A 22,533-nucleotide genomic window follows, 5' to 3' on the forward strand; every position below is an offset into this window, starting at 1 on the left:
GAAGAAAAAAGGACAAAAAAAAAAAGAAAAAGAGGAAGAAGAAGGGAAAAAAAAATGAGAGGAACACCGAGAAGGAGTCTCTCGTATTTCCTTGTCGGATGGTATTCGAGCGTGAACTCGATCCAGGGCGTTAAAGGTCTTCGGGATAAGGGTTGCGCGAGTACCGCGGAGAGTATTCGCGAAAAAGGGCTCCTCTGATACGACTACGAAGCAAACGTGGAAACGAGAAGGATGAAGAGAGAGAGAAAGAGAGAAAGAGAGAAAGAGAGAGAGAGGGAGAGAGACCGAGAGAGACGTTGAATCTACGAATCGTAAACTCGAGAGAAATGCAACCAGGCAAAGGTATTTGAGAGGGAACGAAGGTACTAGTAGAAAATTTCACTCTTGGTGAAATTTTCGATTGATGAACGTGAAAATCGATGAAAATAAAAGAAAAATATTTTCCATTTCTTTCTCGAAATTTGAATATACCGAATTAATCACAAATTCTTTTAAATCATAAATCAATTTACATATGTAAATATGTTTAATTCGTTAATCGTCATTCCTACATTAATCGCTTTGCTTTATAAATCGCTTAACAATTCGTATTTTCCATATTTATCTAATAAATTTAAAAAAGATATATTATTAGATAAAATCATCACGAATTGTTTAACAATTCGTATAAGAGTATTATGAAAATCCCATAGAACTTTAATATACGTTTATGTTATTTAGGTGATTATCTTTAACTATCTTTCTCACTCAATCGTTCATTCGTTATCTATATTTATGCGATTTTCAACAAGGAACATGCTCGTACAGTCACGTGTATTCTTTTGATACGCTCGAGAATCTTATATTTCCGATTATGCACGTTCCCTTTTTTATTAACATACATACATCTCGTATGTATATCTCTGTTGTATATACGTGCATTAAGTCATCCCAGCGATTCCCATTATCGTAACTAATGGAGTCGGTGATACACAAGGAGTGCTTTATGAATTTAACGATTCCAACAGTCGTATATAAAAGAGCCGTCGATCGTAAAATCGTATCGCGTGTGTGTGTGTATGTGTATATATATATATATATATAATATTTTAATATATATGATAATCCGCACGTGAAATAGAGACAGATAACGGCTGCGTAAGGTTTCTCAAGGATATTTTTTCTTTCTTTTTTTTTTTTTTTTTTTTTTTTTTTTTTTTTGACGAGAAGAGAAGTCATGTTGTATTTGACGAAGTAAATGAGACGTCGCCAAGAGGCGACACGGTCTCGCCGTTGTCTATCGAAAGGTCTCTCCCCTTGTCTCCGAAGCTGGCATCGATCATCCGCGTTATCGACATCTCGATCCATTTCGAACCGGTCGGAGAACACTGGAGAAGAGCTTGACATCACAGGAAAGATCTAGGAATCTTTTGATATCCTCGATCACGCCTCATCGAGTTCGAGAATGAACGCTCGTCGAATGTGAATCGAATGCGCTCGTTTTCGATTTACCCTTATGATTTTTCAAACAAAAGAAATATCGATCGACTATTCTTTTTTTCTTTTTTTTTTTTTTTCTTTACTTTTTTGTTTTTCTTTTTTTTTCTTTTTTCTTTCCTTCTTTGTTTCTTTTGAAGATGCTTAGATGACAATGATGAGTAACTGGAGAACATTAGCGCGTTCCTATCATAAATCGAAGAAAATGTGTAAGATAGATAAAAAAAAAAACAATTGAAACAATAAATCGTTTACTTTGTTTATCTTAATATTTTTTTTCTTCGTTTCTTTTATTTATTTATTTTTTTTTTTCTTCCTCTTCTTCTTTTTTTCTTTTCTTTTTATTATTCTCAAAGAAGCAAATTTTGTATAAAGAGAAAGAGAGAGAGAGAGAGAGAGAGAGAGAGAGAAAATGTGAATTATTCGAATATATGAAAGATATAAAAGGATTTTCTCTTCAGAACAACATTTCTCAATTCCTTTGGCCTATCATTCTTGATTCCTGATTTTCTTCTTTCTTTTATTTTCTTATTTTTCTTCGTCGTTCTTACCTTCCGTACCGTTCCTTCCTTCCTTCCTTCCTTCCTTCATTCTTTTCTTCGTTTCTTTCTTTCTTTCATCCTTACTTCCATGGTTCCCTTTGAAACGTCTTAGAATTCAAAGAATAATCTCGACTTGAAATCGTATCACGCTGTAGTACGTCATGCGTTAGCTCGACGACCACGGGGGCCCCTGCTACCTACTCGATGCATATTGCATGGGCCACAAGTGGGAAAAAAAGAAAAAGAAGAAGAAGAAGAAGAAGAAGAAGAAGGAGAAGAAGAAGAAGGAAAGAGATGGAAAATAAGAGAAGATTCAAGCGTATATACCTTCCGTCTTACCGTAAACGGAGTAGCCCCTTCTTCCGCCGGAAAAGTCTTCTCTCTTTCTCTTAAAAAAAAAAAAAAAAAAAAAAAAAAAAAAGAAAAAAAAGGAAAAAAAAAGAGAAAAAAAAAAAAAAAAAAAAAAGAAGAACGAACCCGTACAAGAATCGAAAGTTTAAACGTTTAAAATGAAATCTTATATTTAATAACATCATGGATAAATGGGAATTATACGGTAATAAGGGTTGAAAGTGAAATTTGATTGAATGATTATGGAAAGTAAAATATTGAAAATATTGATTATCGGAGTAATAGAATAAAGAGGAAAAAAAAAAAAGAAGAGTAGGAGGAGAAGGAGGAGAATAAGGAGGAGAAAAAGTGTAGAAGGAGGTGAAAGAGAGAAAGGGGGAAGGTTAAGAAAACGAGTAAGGAGGCAAGGAGATAAACGGATAACTAATGAGGACTTTTATGGGCGGGCAACGTTATGTACGCAAGGCAAAAGAAAATTTACACGTAGACGGTTATGTACTCTTGCATAATTCGATCTGCCGCGGCAGCTTATAATTTCAATTTTAATGTCCCGGCACCGCGAGGTGCATCGCGTTTCATAGCTTCGCATAATCGAGCCGTTAAATCGGTACGGCTTCTGTGCTTGCGAATATGCCCACGAGAGACGTACGAGAGCCATTCGAAAATAGGCACATTCGTGTATATATATATATATATATATATATATATATAAACATACATACATACATACATACATACATACATGTAGGTACTATCTTCTTTTACGTGTACGTTTCTATCTCGAGGAAATGCTATACTAGAAAGTCGTTTTATTCATAGTATCATAGTAATATCTTGAAATTTCGCTGTAATTGACCGGTTTTTCTTATATTTTTTCTTTTTAATTATCTCTTTTCTTTTTTTCTTTTTTGGTTTCTTTGACATAAAAAAAAAAAAAAAAAAAAAAAAAAAAAAAGAAAGGAAAAGAAAAAAATTCAAACCACAAAAATCAAATTTTAATTTAATCGATTCGTTTTATATTATTTCCATTAATTAAAATATATTTCACGTAACGATTGCCGATTTGAAAATTTTACGAGAGTTAACTAAGCTGAGAAATGAGGAGAGAAGAACGAAGGAAAATAAAGAAAAAAACAAAAAAAAAATGTAAAGAAAAAAGAAAAAAAGAAAACACGATCGTTTCAACGAGAAAAATCGGCCCCCGCCTTTATCGCGTCTCTTACGACTCTTCGTATCGTTTATGCTCGTGCAAGATTCATGACAATTTATTTTTCTTCTTTTTTTTTTCCCCCTCCTCGAGGATTAGTAAAGTTAAGTTCGAACGTTTAATATATAAAATGGACTTACCTTTTCTCGGTATTTTACGATCGTAGTTAAAGTAATAAATACTTACGTAGAGTAAATGGCATGATAATCAAGAAAAGCAGCAAATCGATCGTAAAAGATATTATTGATTTTCCTTCAACGTCCATTCTCCTGACCTCGAATAAAAAATTTTATAATGATAGATTGAACTTTATCGAAAGGTGAAATAGGAACTAAGCTGGGTCGTTATGAGTAATCGACAAACGTATCTATATTGTCAAAATATATTCAATGAAAAAATCATCTTGTAAAATTAGACAATCGTTCCATTCGTTACAAGGATATTAATAATAGAAGTAATAATAATAATAGTCGCCATCATCATTATTACCTGTTGTCTAAAACACGACCGCTACCGAATGCAATTATAACCCTACAACCTATAGCGGTGCCTTAAGAAGAACTCGAGGAACGTCCTTTATATACAACAATTATGATAATTACGTCAAGGATTTCATCGCTCGTTCATTTCTTCGAGCAAGAAAAATCGCGATCGGTATTGTATTATAAATATCGAGACGAAATAACATCGTCGACGAAATTCAACGTTTCGTTTTTTTCTTTTTTCTCTTTTTTTCTTTTTTTTCTTCTTTTTTTTTTTTTTTTTTTTTTTTACATTTCCTTTTATTTCTTTCCTTTCACGTGTTCAGAAATCTACGAGCAAATGTTTCGATTGATCCAAAATCGATGTATTAGATATTCACACGTTTTATGTATCATTCGTCGTGTGAGATGATTTTATCGGGGAAAAAAAAAAAAAACAAAAAAAACAAAAACAAAAACAAAAAAAAAAAGACAAAAAGGAAAAAAAAAAGAAAAGAAAGGATTTATCGAGAAGTATCGAAACGTCGAATTTCAGGGCAGCTCGCTTGCATCGTAATCGTTTTATCGGTTAGCTAATGCTTTTGCTTTTTTTTTCCATTTTTCTTTCTCTTTTTTTTCTTTTTTTCATTTTTTTTTTTTTTTTTTTTTTTTTTTTTTTTTTTTTTTATTACCTCTGAGCGATTACACCAATAAATAGACATCGTTAGCTAATTACATTGCTTTCAGCAGTAAGGCTCCCTTCCTTGGCATCCTTAAGAAATAATTCCCTTCGGTTTAAGCGAGACGAAGCTCTCTTTTTCTATACAACAAAGGATGTTCACGGACGTTCGCCGATTAGGACTACAATAAATACAAGGAATTTTCTCGACTATTTTCGATTATCTTTTCCTACGAAGTTATTATTCTTCTTTTCTTTTTTTCTTTCTTTCTTTCTTTCCTTCCTTCTTTCTTTCATCCGTCTCCTTTTTAAATTTCGTAACACGACACGAATAGAGTTTCTATAAATCGATGATAATCTCCATTGGTACTCGATTGGCCGGTATTCGTTCCCACCGATTCATCGAAAGAGAAAGGAAACTTTTGCACGAAAGGGGGATTTATCGAAGAAAAAAGAAACAAACAAACAAACAAACAAATAAAAAAAGAGTGAGAAAAAGGAAAAGAAGAAGAAGAAAAAGAAGAAGAAGAAGAAAAAGAAAGAGAAAAAGAAAAGAAGAAACAACGAATCGCCTTTTGGAAGCGTCGAGCCAGACCTCCTCCTCCTCCTCCTCCTCCTCCTCCTCCTCCCTCATCCTCCTTTCCCCCTCCCCCTGCCCTTCCCTCCGAAGAAGAAACTTAGTGATCATTTTGTATCATTTCTTTTCTCCTTCTTTTCTTTTCTTTTTTTATTTATTTTTTTTTCTTTTTTTGGCTTTTTTTTGTTCTTTTTTTGGTTTTTTTTTTGTTTTTTTTTTCTGTTTTTTTTCTGTTTTTTTTTTTTTCTTTTTTCTTGTTTTGAATTGAATTGTCCTCGTCAATCGTGCAAATTCCAATGGTCGATCACGCGCAATCCAAAGACGCCAGGGATGCCGGACTATGGGGACCACCTAACATGAAGGGAGGGCTCATCGGTGGACCACCACTTCCGCCGCTGTTGCCATAAAGTTCGAGATCACCCAAGGAACCTCCGTCGACAACGCTATCGCACTTGTCCGATTTTCCTTCTTGCTTCAATACCATACGTCGCCATTTGGCACGTGCATTTTGAAACCAAACCTGCGAACAAAAAGGAAAAAAACCAAGGGACACACTCGGATAAATAATTTCATTTTCTAAATATTAACATTCGTGATTAATAAATATTATGATCATAATCGTAAGATAATTTCTATGAGAAAAGTATATCGTCAATGTTTTTACTGTCGTATGATGAAAAGCGTTAGTACGATCGAAAAGAGAAAGGATAAAAAGTGAAAGAGAAGGAAAAAAGGAAAAAGAAAAGAAGAGAAAGACCAGAGAGAGAGAGAGAGAGAGAGAGAGAGAGAGAGAGAGAGAGAGAGAGAGAGAGAGAGAGGGAAAAAAGGGAAAAGAGAGAAAAAAGAAAAAGGAGAAAAATAAATAAATAAAGGAGATTCACGGAGCATGATTTATGTCGGCGAGATGACCGCACAAACGATTCGCTTCATAACGCGATGAGAAGAAGCAAAGGGGGAGGGTCGATCCGCGGCCCGTCAAAGACACCATTGTGTCTCCTTCCTAACGAAATTCGTCAAAGTCGTCGAGAGATTCTATTTCCGCGCGAGTCGCGTCAGATTCTCGCTTCGGAGCTCTTCCACGAGGTACGATATTCCAAAAGGGATTTATGAACTAGGTCGACCGAATACTAATACGTAAGATCTTTAAATGAATACGCTTTTAAAGATTCTTCATCTTATATCTAAAACCTATCCTAAGGTATATCGATTATAAATATGTAAGTATTACATATATATGTATATTTGTGTGTGTGTGTAAATATATCTATCCAGAGTAAGAACGAGAGAGAAAGAACGAGACATTTGACAAGTACGATAAATATGACGAGAAAATAAGAAAACCCAATAAGAAAGTAGAAAGAAAAAAAGAAAGAAAGAAATAAGGAAAAAGAAGATGGAAGTTTGAAAGGACGAAAAAGGGTTTCCCTTTTCTCACTGAGCAACGAGTATATAACTACATCGTCGACACAATAGTACAATATATAACGAAAGGAAGAGGATAGTAGGGGAGAAATCCTCTTCCTTTCTCTCTCTCTCTCTCTCTCTCTGTACCTCCCTTCTCTCTCTTTGCCCTTCTCCTCACCCTTTCCTTTTTATTCTCTCGATAGATAAAAGACGGCCGTGTGCTCTCGATGCACGTCGCCATTTTCAAGATAGTCTCCTCCCCCGCGAACCGAAACAGCCACCGAGCTGCTGCGACGTCGACGAGAAGCGGAGAAACGAGGAGGACCTCTCTCTCTCCTCCCCCTTTGCCTTCGAAGGACGGACGGCCCTGCGCGCGGTCGCGCGCGCGCGCACACCCAACTCGCGTCTACGAGAAACCGTTTCTACGTTTCCTCCTCTCTCTCTCTCTCTCTCTCTCTCTCTCTCTATCTCTCTTTCTCTCTCTCTCTCTCTCTTTCTCTTTGTATGTATATAGATATACTAAACGCAGCCGCGAGCGAGTATTCGTGCGTTTCGCGATCAATATCAAGCAAGATGGCGACCAAGAACCCTACGCCACGTCGAATACAATAGCTTCCTCCTCCTTCTCCTCCTCTCACTCTTTCTCTCCTTCTTTCTCTCTCCCTCTATCTTTGACTCTCTCCTCTTTCTCTCTCTCTCTCTTTCTTTCTACCATCGTCGGTACTCCGCATTTTCTTTTTCTCTCTTCTTTTCCTACCACTCTCGACGCTCCAAGGACACCTCTCTCTCTCTCTCTCTCTCTCTCTCACTTTTTCTCTTTTTCTTTCTTTTTCTCTTTTACTCTTCTTCACCCTTTTGAAAAGCATGCCTTTCACGATTATATCGGGATCACGTCGATGTTTTCTACAAGTCGAAACCTTTCTCTTTCTTTCTTTTTTTTTTTTTTTTTGGGCTTTTCCTTTCCTTCCCTCTTTCTTTTCTTCTTTTATTTTTATCTCTTCTTCTTCTTCTTCTTCTTCTTTCTTCTTTATTATTATAAAAAAAAAAAAAAAAAAAAAGAAAAAAAAAAAAGAAAAAAAAATAAAGAGAAAGAATTCAACGTGAAAGCGTTAATCAAACGCCGAGTTATGAATTCCAAAAAAGAGAGAGAGAGAGAGAGAGAGAGAGAGAATGAGAGAGAATGAGAATGAGACTCGATACGCTTAATAAATTCTCTTGCGGAGGGTTTCTAAGTATAGATTACCAAATATCCATGCGACAATGCGTAACTACAAAAATATATCTTGCGTCTGGCGTTGAACGAGCATGTATGTATGTATTAGAGAAAGAGAGAGAGAGAGAGAGAGAAAGAGACAGAGAGAAAAAGAGAAAGAGAGAGAGAGAACCAAGCGAGAAGATGGATAGTCGGTGGTTCGTCGTTCATGTTCGCCCTTTTTGAAACGGGTAGGTAGCAGCCCTATAAAAATATTCACGCGGGAGAACGCGTAGAGCGCGCGTGCTCGCACTCGAGCGCACTCCTCCCAATTAGTGCGGCACGGACCGGCTGCCGTTGAGTTAAAAGAACCGCGCGTCCGCGTGATATTTCCGTCGACGAGCCCGTGGCCTTTCTCCGTAATTATGGCCCTCCGTCAATCCGGCGCAAGTCAAAATCTACGCCCGGCTAAGTTTTGTCGGACGGGACTCGAGTGCGACGAGCTTCGGTTCTCGCACCTTCCCTCTCGGCCTCTCGTCCTCCAACCTTCAACTTTCAACCACCAACCTCCCCGTTCCCTTTACCTATCATTTCATATCTCTACGTCTCGCCTCGTTCGCTTCGTTATGATCATTCATTTGATAGTTAAATTCTTCGACAATTATCGATAATTGATTTATCATCTCTTATCATTTCAACGAGTGATCATAGTAATAGTATCGATATCTATTCTATCTTATTCGATGCTTGCTATTGTTGTTTGCGATTATTTCTTTTTCTTTTTTTTTTTTTTTCTTTTTTCTCTCTCGTACTTTTCTTTTCCTTTTTTTTAATTTTAATTCTTTGTCAATGCTATCGAGAAGGAGAATGAACGAAAATGAAAATAATTCCTAAACCGCAAAAGAACGCGTCCGGACATCGGAGGATAAGAAAAAGTGATTGGTGCTATCTGAATGATAGGGACGTTGAAAGGGAGATCTCGACCGCTTCCTCTTTCGTTTATCTTAAAGCGTTGATTTTTTTTTCTCTCTTCTTCTTCTTTTTTTTTTTTTTTTTTTTCTAAATAGAATATTCTATTTTTAAATTCGATAAGTTTTAAAATTCGAAGAGAAGGAAATTATCGCGATATTTGCACGAGTTTTACGGAATATATACTAAGTAATGAGATATTTCCGTGTGAAGATATTTTTTTCTTGTTATAAAGATGAACACTTATTGTAAAGCAGATTAGGATAGGTAGAATGGAAGAAAAAAGAAAGTTCATAATTGCGTATCTTTAAAAGATCCTCTTGTCTTCTTCGTTACATGAAAATATGTCGCAAGTATAAATATAGTTTTGAATTGGAACACTGAAATAGAAGAACGAAATGTCGACGAGTACTACTTCTTAGTTACGTTCTCAACGAGAACGTAGAAGCTTCTTCTGGATGGTTGAAACATTAGGGAATATTATTTCGTTGGACGTCGTTATATGAGACGACGACGTTTAGAATCATCCTCGATCAGAGATATAAGATAGGACAACGGTGCGCGTGTTTACGTTAACAAAAATAATTTATAAACGCTCTAATACTCGAAACATTTTCTAATAAACGCCGGACAATCGTGAAAGTTTGAAAACGTTCTATGTAGGTACGAGTCATCGAGAAGAAAGTTTCTCTTTAACCAGTTGGCCAATCTGTTCTCGGTAAGTACGAACGCGTTACGAAATTGTAGAGAAGCCATTTTATTCATAAGTCATTCAAAATCGTTTGAGAAATTATCTAGTAGATACCAACGTAGATATGAAATATATCTAGCCAAGTCCGTTGTTACCTTTCGATAGTCGAGTAGCTAGTGCGTTAAAGAATGCTCTAGAGAGAAAAAAAAAAAAAAGAAAAAAAGAAAAGAAAAGAAAAGAAAAGAAAAAAAAAAGAAAAAAAGAAAAGAAAAAGAAAGAAGAAAAAAAGCAGTTCAAATGCCGTAAAGGGACGTGAGAAAGAGAGAAAAGATTCTCGATCTATTTCTTCCTCTGTGCGCGTGCGTTCAGATAGGTATGCTCGCGGAATCATCGTCTGCGACAGAGAAAGAAAGAAAGAGAGAGAGAGAGAAAGAGAGAGAGAGAGAGAGAGAGAGAGAGAGAGGGAGAGAGAAGGGTATTAAAGCTTACCTGCAGTACCCTTTTTGGCAAGCCAGTTTTCTGGGAAAGCTGCTTGAGATCCTTCGCGTCGGGATTGTGATTGATCGCGAAGTAACTCTTCATCGTCCTTAACTGGTGATGCTTGAAACTCGTCCTCATTCGTTTTGTTCTACTATTGGAGCCAGGTATGCCTGGAGTCCCAGGACCGCCTCTTCCGAAGGGCATGTCTATATAGTCGGCGTTCAAGTCTGTAAACGTAAATCGAATCACTTTGATTAGATTTCCACCTAGAATAGTCGTATCTTTTTTTGGTTAGAATGTACATTTTCGAAAGTTAAAGATAAATCCGAAGAGTTAACACAACGAAGACGAAGAAGGTAAGGACTATCGTAAAGGCAAAAGGGATTGGCTATAGTAAATACGTAGTTAGGTATATATATATATATATATATATATGTGTATATACATACATACATATACATATATATATATATATATATATATATATATCCACGGTAAAACGAGGTATCGTGCCTGCGAACTATTTGCTGCATAGAGTTGTAATTGGCCGTGTATCCAGCGGCCTTTCGCATACGCTATCACCCTTCTTGTTTGCACTCAAGGAGCTAATGAGCCGTGATACACATCAAACAGCGCTATAGACTCGTGGCGGGCAACAACGGCAAACGACGTACACTTCCGACGGTTCGTCCTATCGCTTTCGCTCTCTCTCTCTCTTTCTTTCTTTCTTTCTCTCTCTCTCTCTCTCTCTCTCTCTCTGTCTTTCTGTCTCTCTCTCTTTCTCTTTCGCGCGCGCGCGCTCTTGGAAACACTACGATCGTCGATGTCGGGATAACTCCATCGAACGATCGATCCTATCCTGCTACTGAGAGAGATCCGATATCCCTCTTGCCGCGAATCACAAGCTCGGAAACGAATGGAACGTAGATATATATACACATATATATCTATCTACCTATGGTACTTACCAATACATACGCGTAGATTAAAACGATCGATAGATCCTAAGTAGTTACATACCTCTACATTTCAACGACGAAGATATAAATCCGCTATGAACCGCTTGAAATATGAAAAATGTTAGCCCGAATGGAAAGAGAAAAGGATCGGCCATATACCGAAGAGAGATTGCGAGTTAGTAGAGAAGATTGCTAAGAAATCCAAGATCCTTTTCCACGACGACGAGCTAGGTAGATAGAGGAACTGGAGGAACAGGAAGGTAGAGGAAGAGAAGAAGGAGGAGGAGGAGGGAACAGGAGACAAGGCGACAGTGGTCAACCTCCTTCAGCGAAAAGGAAAAGAAAGGATAGAATGAGCAAGAGTAGAAGAGTGGTTTCACGTATGAGAGAGTGAGAAAGATAGATAGATAGATAGAAAGAGAGAGAGAGAGAGAGAGAAAGAGAGAGAGAGATAAGAAGAAGAGACTCGGTCGAAGTTGTTGTTCCCACGGTCGGTCAACAATCGAAATTAAGTTCTCGAGGAGCTCGTGTCCGCGGCACTGCCCACGCGAGTCCGTCCAAGTACGCGCTTCCTTCGGGATCGGATTCGTGAATTTATGTCGTAGCGACAAATTTTATCAGGGTTCGGTGGCAAACGGCGCACGCCCACGCGTCCCATAAATCACGCGGAAAGGAGAATCGGATTCGTGTATCCGGAACAAGGGCTTTCTCTCTCTCTCTTTCTCTCTCTCTTTCTATCTATCTATCTATCTTATTCGCTCTCTCATTCTCTCACTCTGGTTTCATCGTCGGGCAAGAAACATTCGTTTCTTCGTTCGTTTCTCTGGGATTTCCTCGATCTACGCGAGTAGATATCCTACTACATTGAAGAAGGAGGGGGAGGGGAAGGGGAAACATGTATTGAAATCCTGTTCTTCGTTCTCACATATTTACTACTATATGTAGGTAGATATACCTATTGGTAGTACGCGTCGAATGGAATTTTGGTGCGCAATAATGATCTTGATCTAAACGTTAGTTTCCGGTTTAAAAGTAATGGTAGATCGGAAGAAAGATTCGTCAAAGAAAAAAAAAAAAAAAAAAAAAAAAAAAAGAAAAAAGAAAAAAACAAAAACAAAAATAAAAAGGTAAAAAAAAAAAACAAAGAAACAGAAAAAAGAGAAGAAAAAAGAGAAAATGGAAAGAAAAGAAAATCTTACGATGTTTCTTACGAACGTTCAGGGTATTTGGAAAATAATAGGGAAAAGAAAAGAAAAAAAAAAAAAAAAGAAAAAAATAGGTGTAAGTAAATAGAAAGCTCACCGAGACTGGCGGTCATAGCCTCGAGATCCTTAGGCTTCCTTTTCCTTGGTCGTCCCTTTTGCCTCGGTGGTGGTACAACTGTTGTCGCTGCCGCTGCTCCATTGAAATAGGGTACCTTTGGAGGTGAACCGGCGTCGGGTACTGACGGCGTTGAGGGTTGAAGCGGCACAGGGCTTATATGACTGTGAGGATGTTGAGGGTGCATCGAATGTGGATGAGGTGGCCCATGACCGGCGACCGCAGCTGCCGCTGCCGCGGCCGCAGCGACCGTCGTATGATGATGATGGTGGTGGTGATGATGATGAAGAAATTCGGGAGATGGAAATTGTCCGGCGTAATGTGGACCCGGTGGATAAACAGGAACCGGTGGACTCTGGGCCGGATGAAGTTCCGCGCCCATTTCATAATGTAGCCGACACAAAACTGTCCCGTCCCTCATACCGAAGTGATCGCCTTTTGTCAACAGGACCGCGCACGCCGCGCACGAAAAGCAACGCACGTGGAAAACCAAGTCGCGCGCGCGCATCACCAACTCCGAGGCAAGTATTGCCGCTTGGCATCGCGCACATCTCTTTAGGCTCCCAAACATCCTGCAAACATATAATAGAGTATTCGATAAAGTTTTTGAAAACACCATAACCTCGATAGAAATCGGTATAAATATATATATATATATGTATGTATGTATGTATGTATGTATGTATGTATGTATATTTATACTTGCGGAAATTAATTATATATCCGGTATTATCTAATTTGTTCGCTAATAATAACGATAATATCTAGATGATGATAATAATAACAGTACTATTAATATTAATATTAATATTAATAATAATAATAATATTAATAATAATAATAATAATAATAATAACAGTAATACTAATAATGATAATCATTGAAAAACAGAGCGGACGAGAGAGCAGAGTTGGTAGAGAGAAATTCAACGGCTTTTACCTCGACGAACGAAGTCGTTCCAATGCTAAACCCTCTTTCCCCTTTTTCAGAGTTCCGATATTGCCAAGATATCGAGCTGCCTTCGAGATCGCTGCTGGCAAGGCAAGGCAAGGCAAGACAAGGCAACGCACAACGTAGCGATGTAGAGAGAGAGAGAGAGAGAGAAAGAGAGGTAAAAAGAAAATAATAAAAAGGAAGCGAAAAAAAGAGAGAGAGAAAGAGAGAGAGAAAGAGAGAGAGAAAAAGAGAGAGACGCGTACGCCTCGTCGATATCGCAAAGCGAAGAGGACACGGCTTAGTAGCCGCGAAAGTAAAACGGCGGAAGGGAAGGAATATACCGATGCACCGGGCACCGTGACATCGCTACTGCATTAGCGGCACCCTGCAGTCTCCATTACCGAAGCCGGTCGACTATCTCGCTCGACATCCACCACAGCTACCTACCTAACCACCTATCTCGTTCTCCGTTTCTTCCAAATATATTGGCGTCCCCGACGCGGCCGTACGTTGCCGAAGAGAGCCTAGATAGAGACGTGTCCGATCTTATAACGCCGGATCCGAACCGCCGGCACAAGCAACCTCTACAACCATCTCCAACCTCTTCTACCATCAGGATATCCTGGGATATCCATAAGTACGTGACTATCTCATTTCTCTCTTTCCCTTTCTTTCCGTATTTTTCAAAAGTCTGTTTAGCATTTCACAAGGCAGAAATCTTCTCTCCGTCGAGATCATTAATGTCAATCGATAAATAACAAAAGGAGGATGTATACGATGAATGACCAAAGAAAGATTCTTCGATAATGTCATCGTCAATTGAAAAATCAGATTAATATCTAAGGGAAATTTTTCTTCGCACTGACTATCATTATATATTACGTAATACCGATTTCATTTATATCGATTTGAATTCTAAAATATTTATTATTACGATCGATCATTTTATTTATATAATTAATTGTGGATCGTTTAGAAAAAAAAAAAAAAAAAAAAAAAAAAGGAAAAAGAAAAGAGAGATTAATTTTAAGATATTTATTGAAATTCCTTTGTAATCTTCCATTTGACCTTTTTATATCGCATAAGTATTTGCAGTAATGAGTGTTATTATTATACTTCTGATCCGGGACCTTTATATGAAAAGAAATTCTCGAACCGTAAACCACAAGACCTAATCTAACGGATTAGTCCAAACAGGTCTCTCGTTCCGGAGGATCTCTTGACTTCAGACATATTGTTGTCATTTCGTGATCCTATTGACGACCCCAAAAGACTTCTCTCCCTCTTTCTCTCTCTCTCTCTCTCTCTCTCTCCCTCTCTCTGCTGGATCCTATTCCGCTGAGTACACGTAAAGCAGAGTATTTTCATTTAATCGGATCTAGTAGAGCGTATTGGTCGATCGATTGAGCCTGCTAGCCTTTGTGATCCACGTATTAGTGTACTACCCTCAGATAAATCCTCGAGGTAAATTCCTAGTTTTCGCATGAACTTTGCCTTCAACGATTCGTTAGTTACCCTCAATAATATCTCGTATCTCGATTGAAACTTATCGATGAGAAACGAGAATAAGAAGAAAAAAGAAAAAGGAAGAAGGAGAACGGGGAAATGGGGGGGGGGGGAGGGAAATAAAAAGAAGAAGATAAAATGGGAACATTTTTAGGAATAAAGGATTCGAAAAAAGGAATAAAGGATCTAAGAGAAGCCATTATTAACGATTTTGCTCATACAACTTGATTTTTACTTCTTGAGAATTACCAAACACCGTTTTCTTCTATTTCGTGGACAAAACACGTAGGACGACTTTGACGTCTCAGGATGCTACCAGATTCTACTCTTGATGAATGAATCAGAGCAAACGAGAATAAGCTCATTCACGTTTTCATCCGTTTCGTCTACGACGACGGAACATAAACACAAGTATACAGACATTTATATACACATTCTTATGGTTTATACGTACATACATACATACATACATACATACATACGTACGTACGTATGTACCTACCTTCCTACATATATAATAAACACAATACATACTTAAACACAAACATATTCCTAGGATCACGGGACTTGGGAAGAGAAGGAGGGAGATGGAGGAACGCCCGCAGAGTTTTACAAGATGCACCATATGCGATACATTATTATACAATGTGACGCGTATTCTAAGCTCCGCAGTGTATTTTCAAACGCCTAAACACACCGTTGCCACTCGCCACAAAGAGTCGGAAATCCTTTATATACTACGAGATTCGGACCACTCGCCGTGCGTTCGCACACTCGGCACCCGTGGAGCACGTGGATTCTCTTTCCTTCGTTCTTTTTCTTTTTTTTTTTTTTTCTTTCTTTTTCCATTCTTTCTCTCTCTTTTTTTCCTTTCTGTTTTCCTTTCTTTTTTCTCTCTCTCTCTTTTTTTTTTTCTTGATTCTTTTCTTTTCTTTTCCTTTCTCTTTTCTTCTCTTCTTTTTTCCTTCTTCTTCTTCGTCCTCCTTCTCCTCCTTCTCTTCTTATTTTTATTCTTATTCTTATTCTTATTCTTATTCTTATTCTTATTCTTCTTTCCTCTCGCCTTTCCCGTTCACGTTCCTTCATGCTTCTAAAGAGATACGACCGCGAGAACGTGCGCGCCTCCTCGAGAGAGGAGGACCGCGATTTCTCACGTACGAGAGAGGCTGGACCATTTCCCTCTTCCCTCTTTCTCTCTCTCTCTCTCTCTCTCTCTCTCTCACACACACTTAAACTCACACTCTCTTTTTCGCTGGTACAGAAGACGCCACCGAACCATCGTCCTCTGCCAGCTGCGGAGAGAGACTCGTCCCGACGAGTCCAACGACGAAAGGAAAGAATTACGCGTTCGGTTAACCGCATGAGTAATGATCGAAGATCAAGAAAAAAAAAAAAAAAAACAAAATCCCGATATAGTTCTCGTCGATGGTCTTTATGCGACCCACTCACGGTTCAAAAAAAAAAAGGAAAGAAAAATAAAAAAGGGGAAAAGTAATGAAACGAGACGCGTGAAGGAAAAAAGATCGATAAAAATAAGAATAAGAATAGAAAGAAAAAGAAAAAAAAAAAAAGAAGGAAAAGAAAAGAAAAGAAAAAAAGGTTCAGCAAGTTATAATCTACCGATTAGATCGACTTCGTTATCGATTATCGTACTCGTGATAATCGCGAAACAAAAAAAAAAAATAAAGAAAAGAAAAAAGAAAAGGTAATAAGTTCGCGTGTGAATCGTGCTACTGGTATATCTACCTAATACAAATTTCATAGCGGGTAACTAACTATATGTGAACTTTACGATATCGTGATACTCCGACATTTGTCAGTGAAACGATACATGGACGTCGAAAAAAAGGTAGCAAAGCTTTGCGTGAATATAATACGCATCTACCTACATGTTTTTCTCTCGGTAATTCTCGTATCTGTAAAGACTCGTCGTCCTTATTTTTTTTTTTTTTTTTTTCGAGAGAGAGAGAAAGGATTCATCTACGTCTTATTATAAATTATTATTTTCGCGATAAAGCTTATAGCGTTCAAACGCCATACGCGAAATTTCTTCGCGAATATCGATAATTAATGGATATCTATCGATAAGCTATGCTCCGATCTAATCGTTTCGAGGAAAGAGAATGAGCACGAAAGAAAGAGTGAGAGAAAAAGTGAGAGAGGGAGAGAGAGAGAGAGAGAGAGAGAGAGAGAAAAATCTCGCTAAAACGTTAATGGACCTTTCGAATTGTCGATTCTTCATCCCTGACAATGATCGTTCACCGTTCAACGAATAAGATTCGTTTTATCGATTTAAGTGTCAATAACGTTGTGTCGTGTTAACGCGCAAATAATTCGATCGACTATTAAATCTTTCACTTCGTATTGAGTATTGAAGAACATCAATCGAAATCATTGTTCTTTCATTAAGATAATTCATGATATTTCTGTTAATTATTTCCATTGGTATTCCTAATAAACAGAGACTGAATCAAATATTAAATTCGGATCAAATATATATATATATATATATATATATATATATATATATATATATATATAATAATTATTCTAGATATCAAAATTGGCTTGATTATGTACATCATTGATTTTATCAAAGATCGATTCATCTAAATAGAAATAAATCATGTTATTTCGATGAACGTTAGTTAAAGGATTATGAAATTGTAAAAAAAAAAAAAAAAAAAAAAAAAAAAAGAAAAATGATTATATAAATCATTTCCGATAACTATGATTTGTTAATTCGCGAATATTTTACACTTTACGTAATAAAACTGTATCATATAATAAAAGCGACAAAGAGATAAAGAATTTAATATCGATTAATGAGTAAACTTTTAAATCAAAAGAAAAATAAAGAATTCAATTGGCGAAAGAATTTCAATGGATAAATGTCAATCGTAAAGTTTGTTTTCTTCGTGTTCCAGTTTAATTTTTCCGTTCGATTTATTATATCATAGATTAATCTTATTAATAAACATATTACGAACGGATAATGAGAGAATTCTCGTGTTCTCTGTTGTGTAGAGCTTGTGGTCGATCACAAGAATTTTTGTTTTTCGAATTTATATTATTCACAAAAAAAAAAAAAAAGAAAAAATATGGCCACTGGATTAAGCTAACAATAAAACTATCGATCCTGCAATGTGTTAACAAAGCTTTACTATTAATTAATTATTTATTTATTTTCGATGAAAATATTTTTCTTTTTTTTCTCTTTTTTCTTTTCTTCTTTTTTTTTTTTTTTTTGTTACTACGAAGCAACATTTAATTATATCCATATGATTAAACAATAATTCCATTTATATATATATATATATATATATATTTGCGATTTTATTAAATCGCAATAAAAAAAGGGAAAAAGAAGAGATAGAGAAAGAGAAAAAAAAGAAAAAGAGAGAAAAGAGGGAGACCCATTCGTTCGATCGTCATGAAGCGAGAAAAATTCGTCGTCGACGGTGGCGACTGGGATGGTATCCCAATAAGAAGACATCGTGCGTAATATAGTGCTGTGATCTAGATTAATGCAAGCGTTGCCGGCAGCAGTCACGTAGCATCCCACGCACAGCGGTGTCCTCCCTGTTCTCGAGCGTACATATAACATCGAGCGGTAGCTCGTCGTGGTCGTGGTCTCTAGATTATTCGTAAGGAAATAAAAGCAATTTAAAAAGGAGGGGAAAAGAGAAAGAGTGAAAGTAAGAGAGAGACGGCAATAGTCAGTGATGAGAAGTAAGAAAGAGAAAGATATCGAATAAGAAAATGTTCAAATGCGTGGGTCGTGAATCGAAATCGATACTTCGTCATTGACATTATTCTCGTACACGTTCGATGTTCCCTTTTCTATCATTATTTTTTTCCTCCATTACAATGGAATCGCGAGAAGCGTGATAGAAAATGAAAAGAAGGAAAAAAGGAAGGAAAGAAGGAAGGAAGGAAGAAAGGAAGAAAGAAGAAGAAGAAAGGGTAAAGAAAGAAGAGGAAAGGGCCCTTAGAACGTAACGCGATACTTTCTTAGGAATGTTTTATGCGGTGACATCGACGATAGCATGGCTGGAGGCGTAGAGACTCGTCGCAAAAGAGAAAGAAAGAGAGAGAAAGAGAGAGAGAGAAACTTCCCCGATAGGAGGGACCCCCCGCAGGGATACGCCGAATCCTCTTACGGTGCAACGATGAGCAACGAGGCAGGCACTCGTAAAAATTCTCAACGAATCCCCGTCGAGGCGAATGCCAAAACGGACCTTAACATCGGCGAATATCCATGTGCTATGAGAAAAGTACCAACGGAGGATCGAGTTTTATGGCGAGATTCGACGGCGTAAGTCGAACGATTATTCTCAAAAAGACGATGGAAATGAAAGAGAAGGAGAGACAGAGAGAGAGAGAGAGAGAGAGAGAGAGAGAGAGAGAGAGAGAGAGAGCGAGCTCGTTTAAAGATATCGCCGGCCATTTCATTCGTCTCTCTCTCTCTCTCTCTCTCTCTTGGTATACGTCGATATAAAAAATGAAACCTTATATTAGAACACTTGTCGCACTCATAGATATATCTATACATATAACAGATAGATAATAAACGTGATAACGATAATAATAATAATCGATAAGAATGTGAATTAAGATGAAAAAAGAAAAGAAATTGAAAGGAAAGTTGTAAAAAAAAAAAAAAAAAAAACAAGAAAAAAAAGAAGAAGAAAAGAAGGAAGAAGGAAGAAGAAAAAGAAAAAAAGAAATAAAAAGCAATGTAAAATAATGATATTCGTTGTGTTTTACGATTGAAACGATTGTTTGGATTAATTACGTTTTTAAATTAGAATCGTAAGATCAATGAATCGATCGATGAATTATTCTGTCCGATTATTCATCGTTATTCATTGAAATTTCATCGGGAACGATTTTAAATGAATTAAGAGAATTTGCGCCATGATGTTTAGAAAATGGAAGCTGTTCGCAAGAGGGTGGTACAAGAAGGAAGAAGCGTAGGCATAGCGGGGCGCCATTGTTCGTGAATCTGATAGGGAACGAGGCTCGCTCCTCCTTAAGCGATATCGCTTAAGGGAAAGGAGGTATCGTTCGTGTTCTCGCCATGTCGCCGAAGGGCCAGAGCCCTTCTGTGATACATGAAGTGTCCCGTACGCAGGTGTTGCCGTACAAATACGGCAACCTTAGTTATCTCATGGAATCTACTATATCGAGATATCCTTGCTTTCTTATCTCTTTCCTACCTCCCCCCCCTCTCTCTCTCTCTCTCTCTTTCTCTCTTTCTTTTTATTTCTCTTTCTCTTTCTCAATCTTTTTATTTTTTTCTCAAGATAAAACGTCCATCTATATTCGAGGTAATCGCGTATAATTCAAAAAAACACACCAGGGATACTCGCGTGCGTTCATCGGTGATAACTCCAAGTGGTATTGGAAGCATCTCGAGACTATAATCTTTCTCTCTCTCTCTCTCTCTCTCTCTCTCTTTTTTTCTTTCTCTTGTACAGGTATACTATTCCTTTCTTTATAAACCAATTGCCATCTCACGTTTGATCTTTTTGCTGGAAGCGAACAACTTACAGTTACGAAGAAAACAACAACACCTGTTTCGTAAATAAGATCCTATGCGTATATATATATATATATATATAGATATATATATATATATATATATATATACTAGAAGTATATACATAGGCATATAGTATAAGTTATAAACTGATCAATTAGAAATATTGTAAAGATAGGGAATGATGGATATGATTTTCTTCTTTCGAAGATGAGAGAGAGAGAGAGAGAGAGAGAGAGAAAGAAGTAAAAAAAGAAGAAGAGAGAAAGACGCCCACTCCTTCTCCCTTAAAGGGAGTATCCAACACTTCGTAGGATAACGAAGGCAAGGACATAACTCGGTGTCTCCACCGTGTTACGATCTTGGAAAGGGCCTGAGAAATAGCGCGACACCAGGACAGCTACCGATGATGCATGTCCTTGGAACGCGTTACGAGTCCCGCGTATTATGTTACTCGTTTCTTCTTCTTCTTCTTCTTCTTCTTTCTTTCTTTCTTTCTTCCTTTTTTTTCTTTTTTCCTTCTTCTTCTTGTTCTCTCATTTCTCTCTCTCTTTTTCTCTGTTTCTCTCTAGTACCATGTAAAATGTAGAAAGAGAAAGAGATGAACTAAGAGTGAGACTAAGACTGGAAGAGGTTAGGGTCGTGACTCTATCATATTTATGTCCTTGGCTACTTTTTCCTCGTCGAGCCGAAAAAGCAGGGCGAACGCGTCGAAATTCCAAGAGAAGATGGCTGGATGCGATAACGAACGGGCGATCGTCGATACGGGGAGTCTCTCGTTATCGTTATCGAAGTCTAATCGTTTCTCTCTACCGTTTGTTTGTTCGTTCATTCGTTCGTTCGTTCGTTCGTTCGTTCGTTCGTTCGTTCGTTCGTTCGTTCGTTCGTTTGTACATTCGTTCGTTCGCTTTTCGTTTTGCTCTTTTCTGGTCATTGGCCGGAGGAGTTGCCGAGGTGGACGAAGGGAAACGACTATGGTTCAACCTCCGAGTCACCAAGTAGAAGAGGATCCGACTCGTCGTATGTCAAACGACTGATCTTACTGATATCCTTCTCTTTTTTAAGGAGCATGCTTTCGGACAAAATGCGGCCCATGGGATTTCGTAATGTTTCGAGCTTTACGAGCGGCCGTTCTTAAAAGCCGTAAGCGTTCGAGATTTTTAACGTTCCAACCAGATCTTCTTTCATTTTTTTCTCTCCCCCTCCCTCCTTTCTTTTTTCTTTTTTGTTTTTCTCTTCTCTCTCTCTCTCTCTCTCTCTCTCTCTCTCTCTCTCTAAATATATTTTATCGTTCGTTTAAAACACTTGTTATTACTTTTAAGGAAATATTAAAGTTTCTTATAGACACGAAGGATTATTACATATGTATAGAAAAATAATATTTTCTTTTCTTTTTGTTCTTTTTCTTTCTTTCTTTCTTTCTTTCTTCCTTTTTTTTTCTTTTTTTTTTTTTTTTAACTTCAACAATAATTCGATTATTATACAGTTTACCTTTTTTTTTTCTTTTCTTTTCCCTTTAGTTGAATCGATAAGATAATATATTAGATAAATATATATTTCTAAAATTATCAAAGCTTCGTCATTCGCAATAATGTGAAATCCTTCATAACGAAAGCATCTCTTTCAGTGAAAGAGAAAGAGAATCAAGAAGGTTAATGTTCTCTCTCTCTCTCTCTCTCTCTCTCTCTTTCTCTCTTTCTTCCTGCCCTTTCTTCATCTGCTTTTTGACTCTTTCTTCCACCGATGGAGATGGTACTCCGTCGGGCGTCTGCATCTTAATTACGAGGACTAAATTATGAGCAAGCTCCCAGCGCTGAAATATTTGTCCGTTCACCGGCCGTGGGTTATGGCTCAATTACATCTCGCTATTTCCCGTTTGCACGGCGTTGATTTAAAGCGACCAAATGTCTACCAAAGCTTCGAGATTGTACCTGCCTCCTCCCCCCGTCCTGCCGCCGCCGCCTTCTCTATATATCCTTTTTCGAATCGTTCCTCTTACACCGCTAACGAGTCATCTCTTTTTATTATTTTACGATTTCTACAAATATTATTTATCGTTTCTTACGACTGACACTTTCCTTTTTTTCTATCCCCCCATCCCCCATTCCCCGTCTCATGACATTTAGACATTGTAATAATTCGATGTAAAAATGATATGGAATATCGCGCTTATTAAAGTCGATTTAAATCGTTCAAGATTAAATGCTCTTCATGCCGACGTATCGGTACTTGGCTATC

At 37.5% G+C, this 22,533-nt stretch overlaps 1 protein-coding gene across 2 annotated transcripts in view; it reads right to left on the reverse strand.

Annotated features, from left to right (window-relative positions):
- Positions 1-3,927: 3,927 nt before the first annotated feature.
- Positions 3,928-22,533, reverse strand: part of LOC124952035 (LIM/homeobox protein Lhx2-like) — a 58,200-nt gene continuing 39,594 nt past the window's right edge. For both annotated transcript variants that reach the window (XM_047501329.1, XM_047501328.1), the window contains exons 4-6: positions 12,291-12,880; positions 10,039-10,256; positions 3,928-5,813 (exon numbers count right to left, since the gene is read on the reverse strand). In XM_047501329.1, the coding sequence (XP_047357285.1) occupies positions 5,598-5,813; positions 10,039-10,256; positions 12,291-12,880 (1,024 nt within the window). In that variant the 3' untranslated portion in view covers positions 3,928-5,597. The remainder of the gene's footprint in view (positions 5,814-10,038; positions 10,257-12,290; positions 12,881-22,533) is intronic.

The sequence above is a fragment of the Vespa velutina genome, chromosome 10, assembly GCF_912470025.1.
Source record: "Vespa velutina chromosome 10, iVesVel2.1, whole genome shotgun sequence".
Classification (NCBI taxonomy): domain Eukaryota; kingdom Metazoa; phylum Arthropoda; class Insecta; order Hymenoptera; family Vespidae; genus Vespa; species Vespa velutina.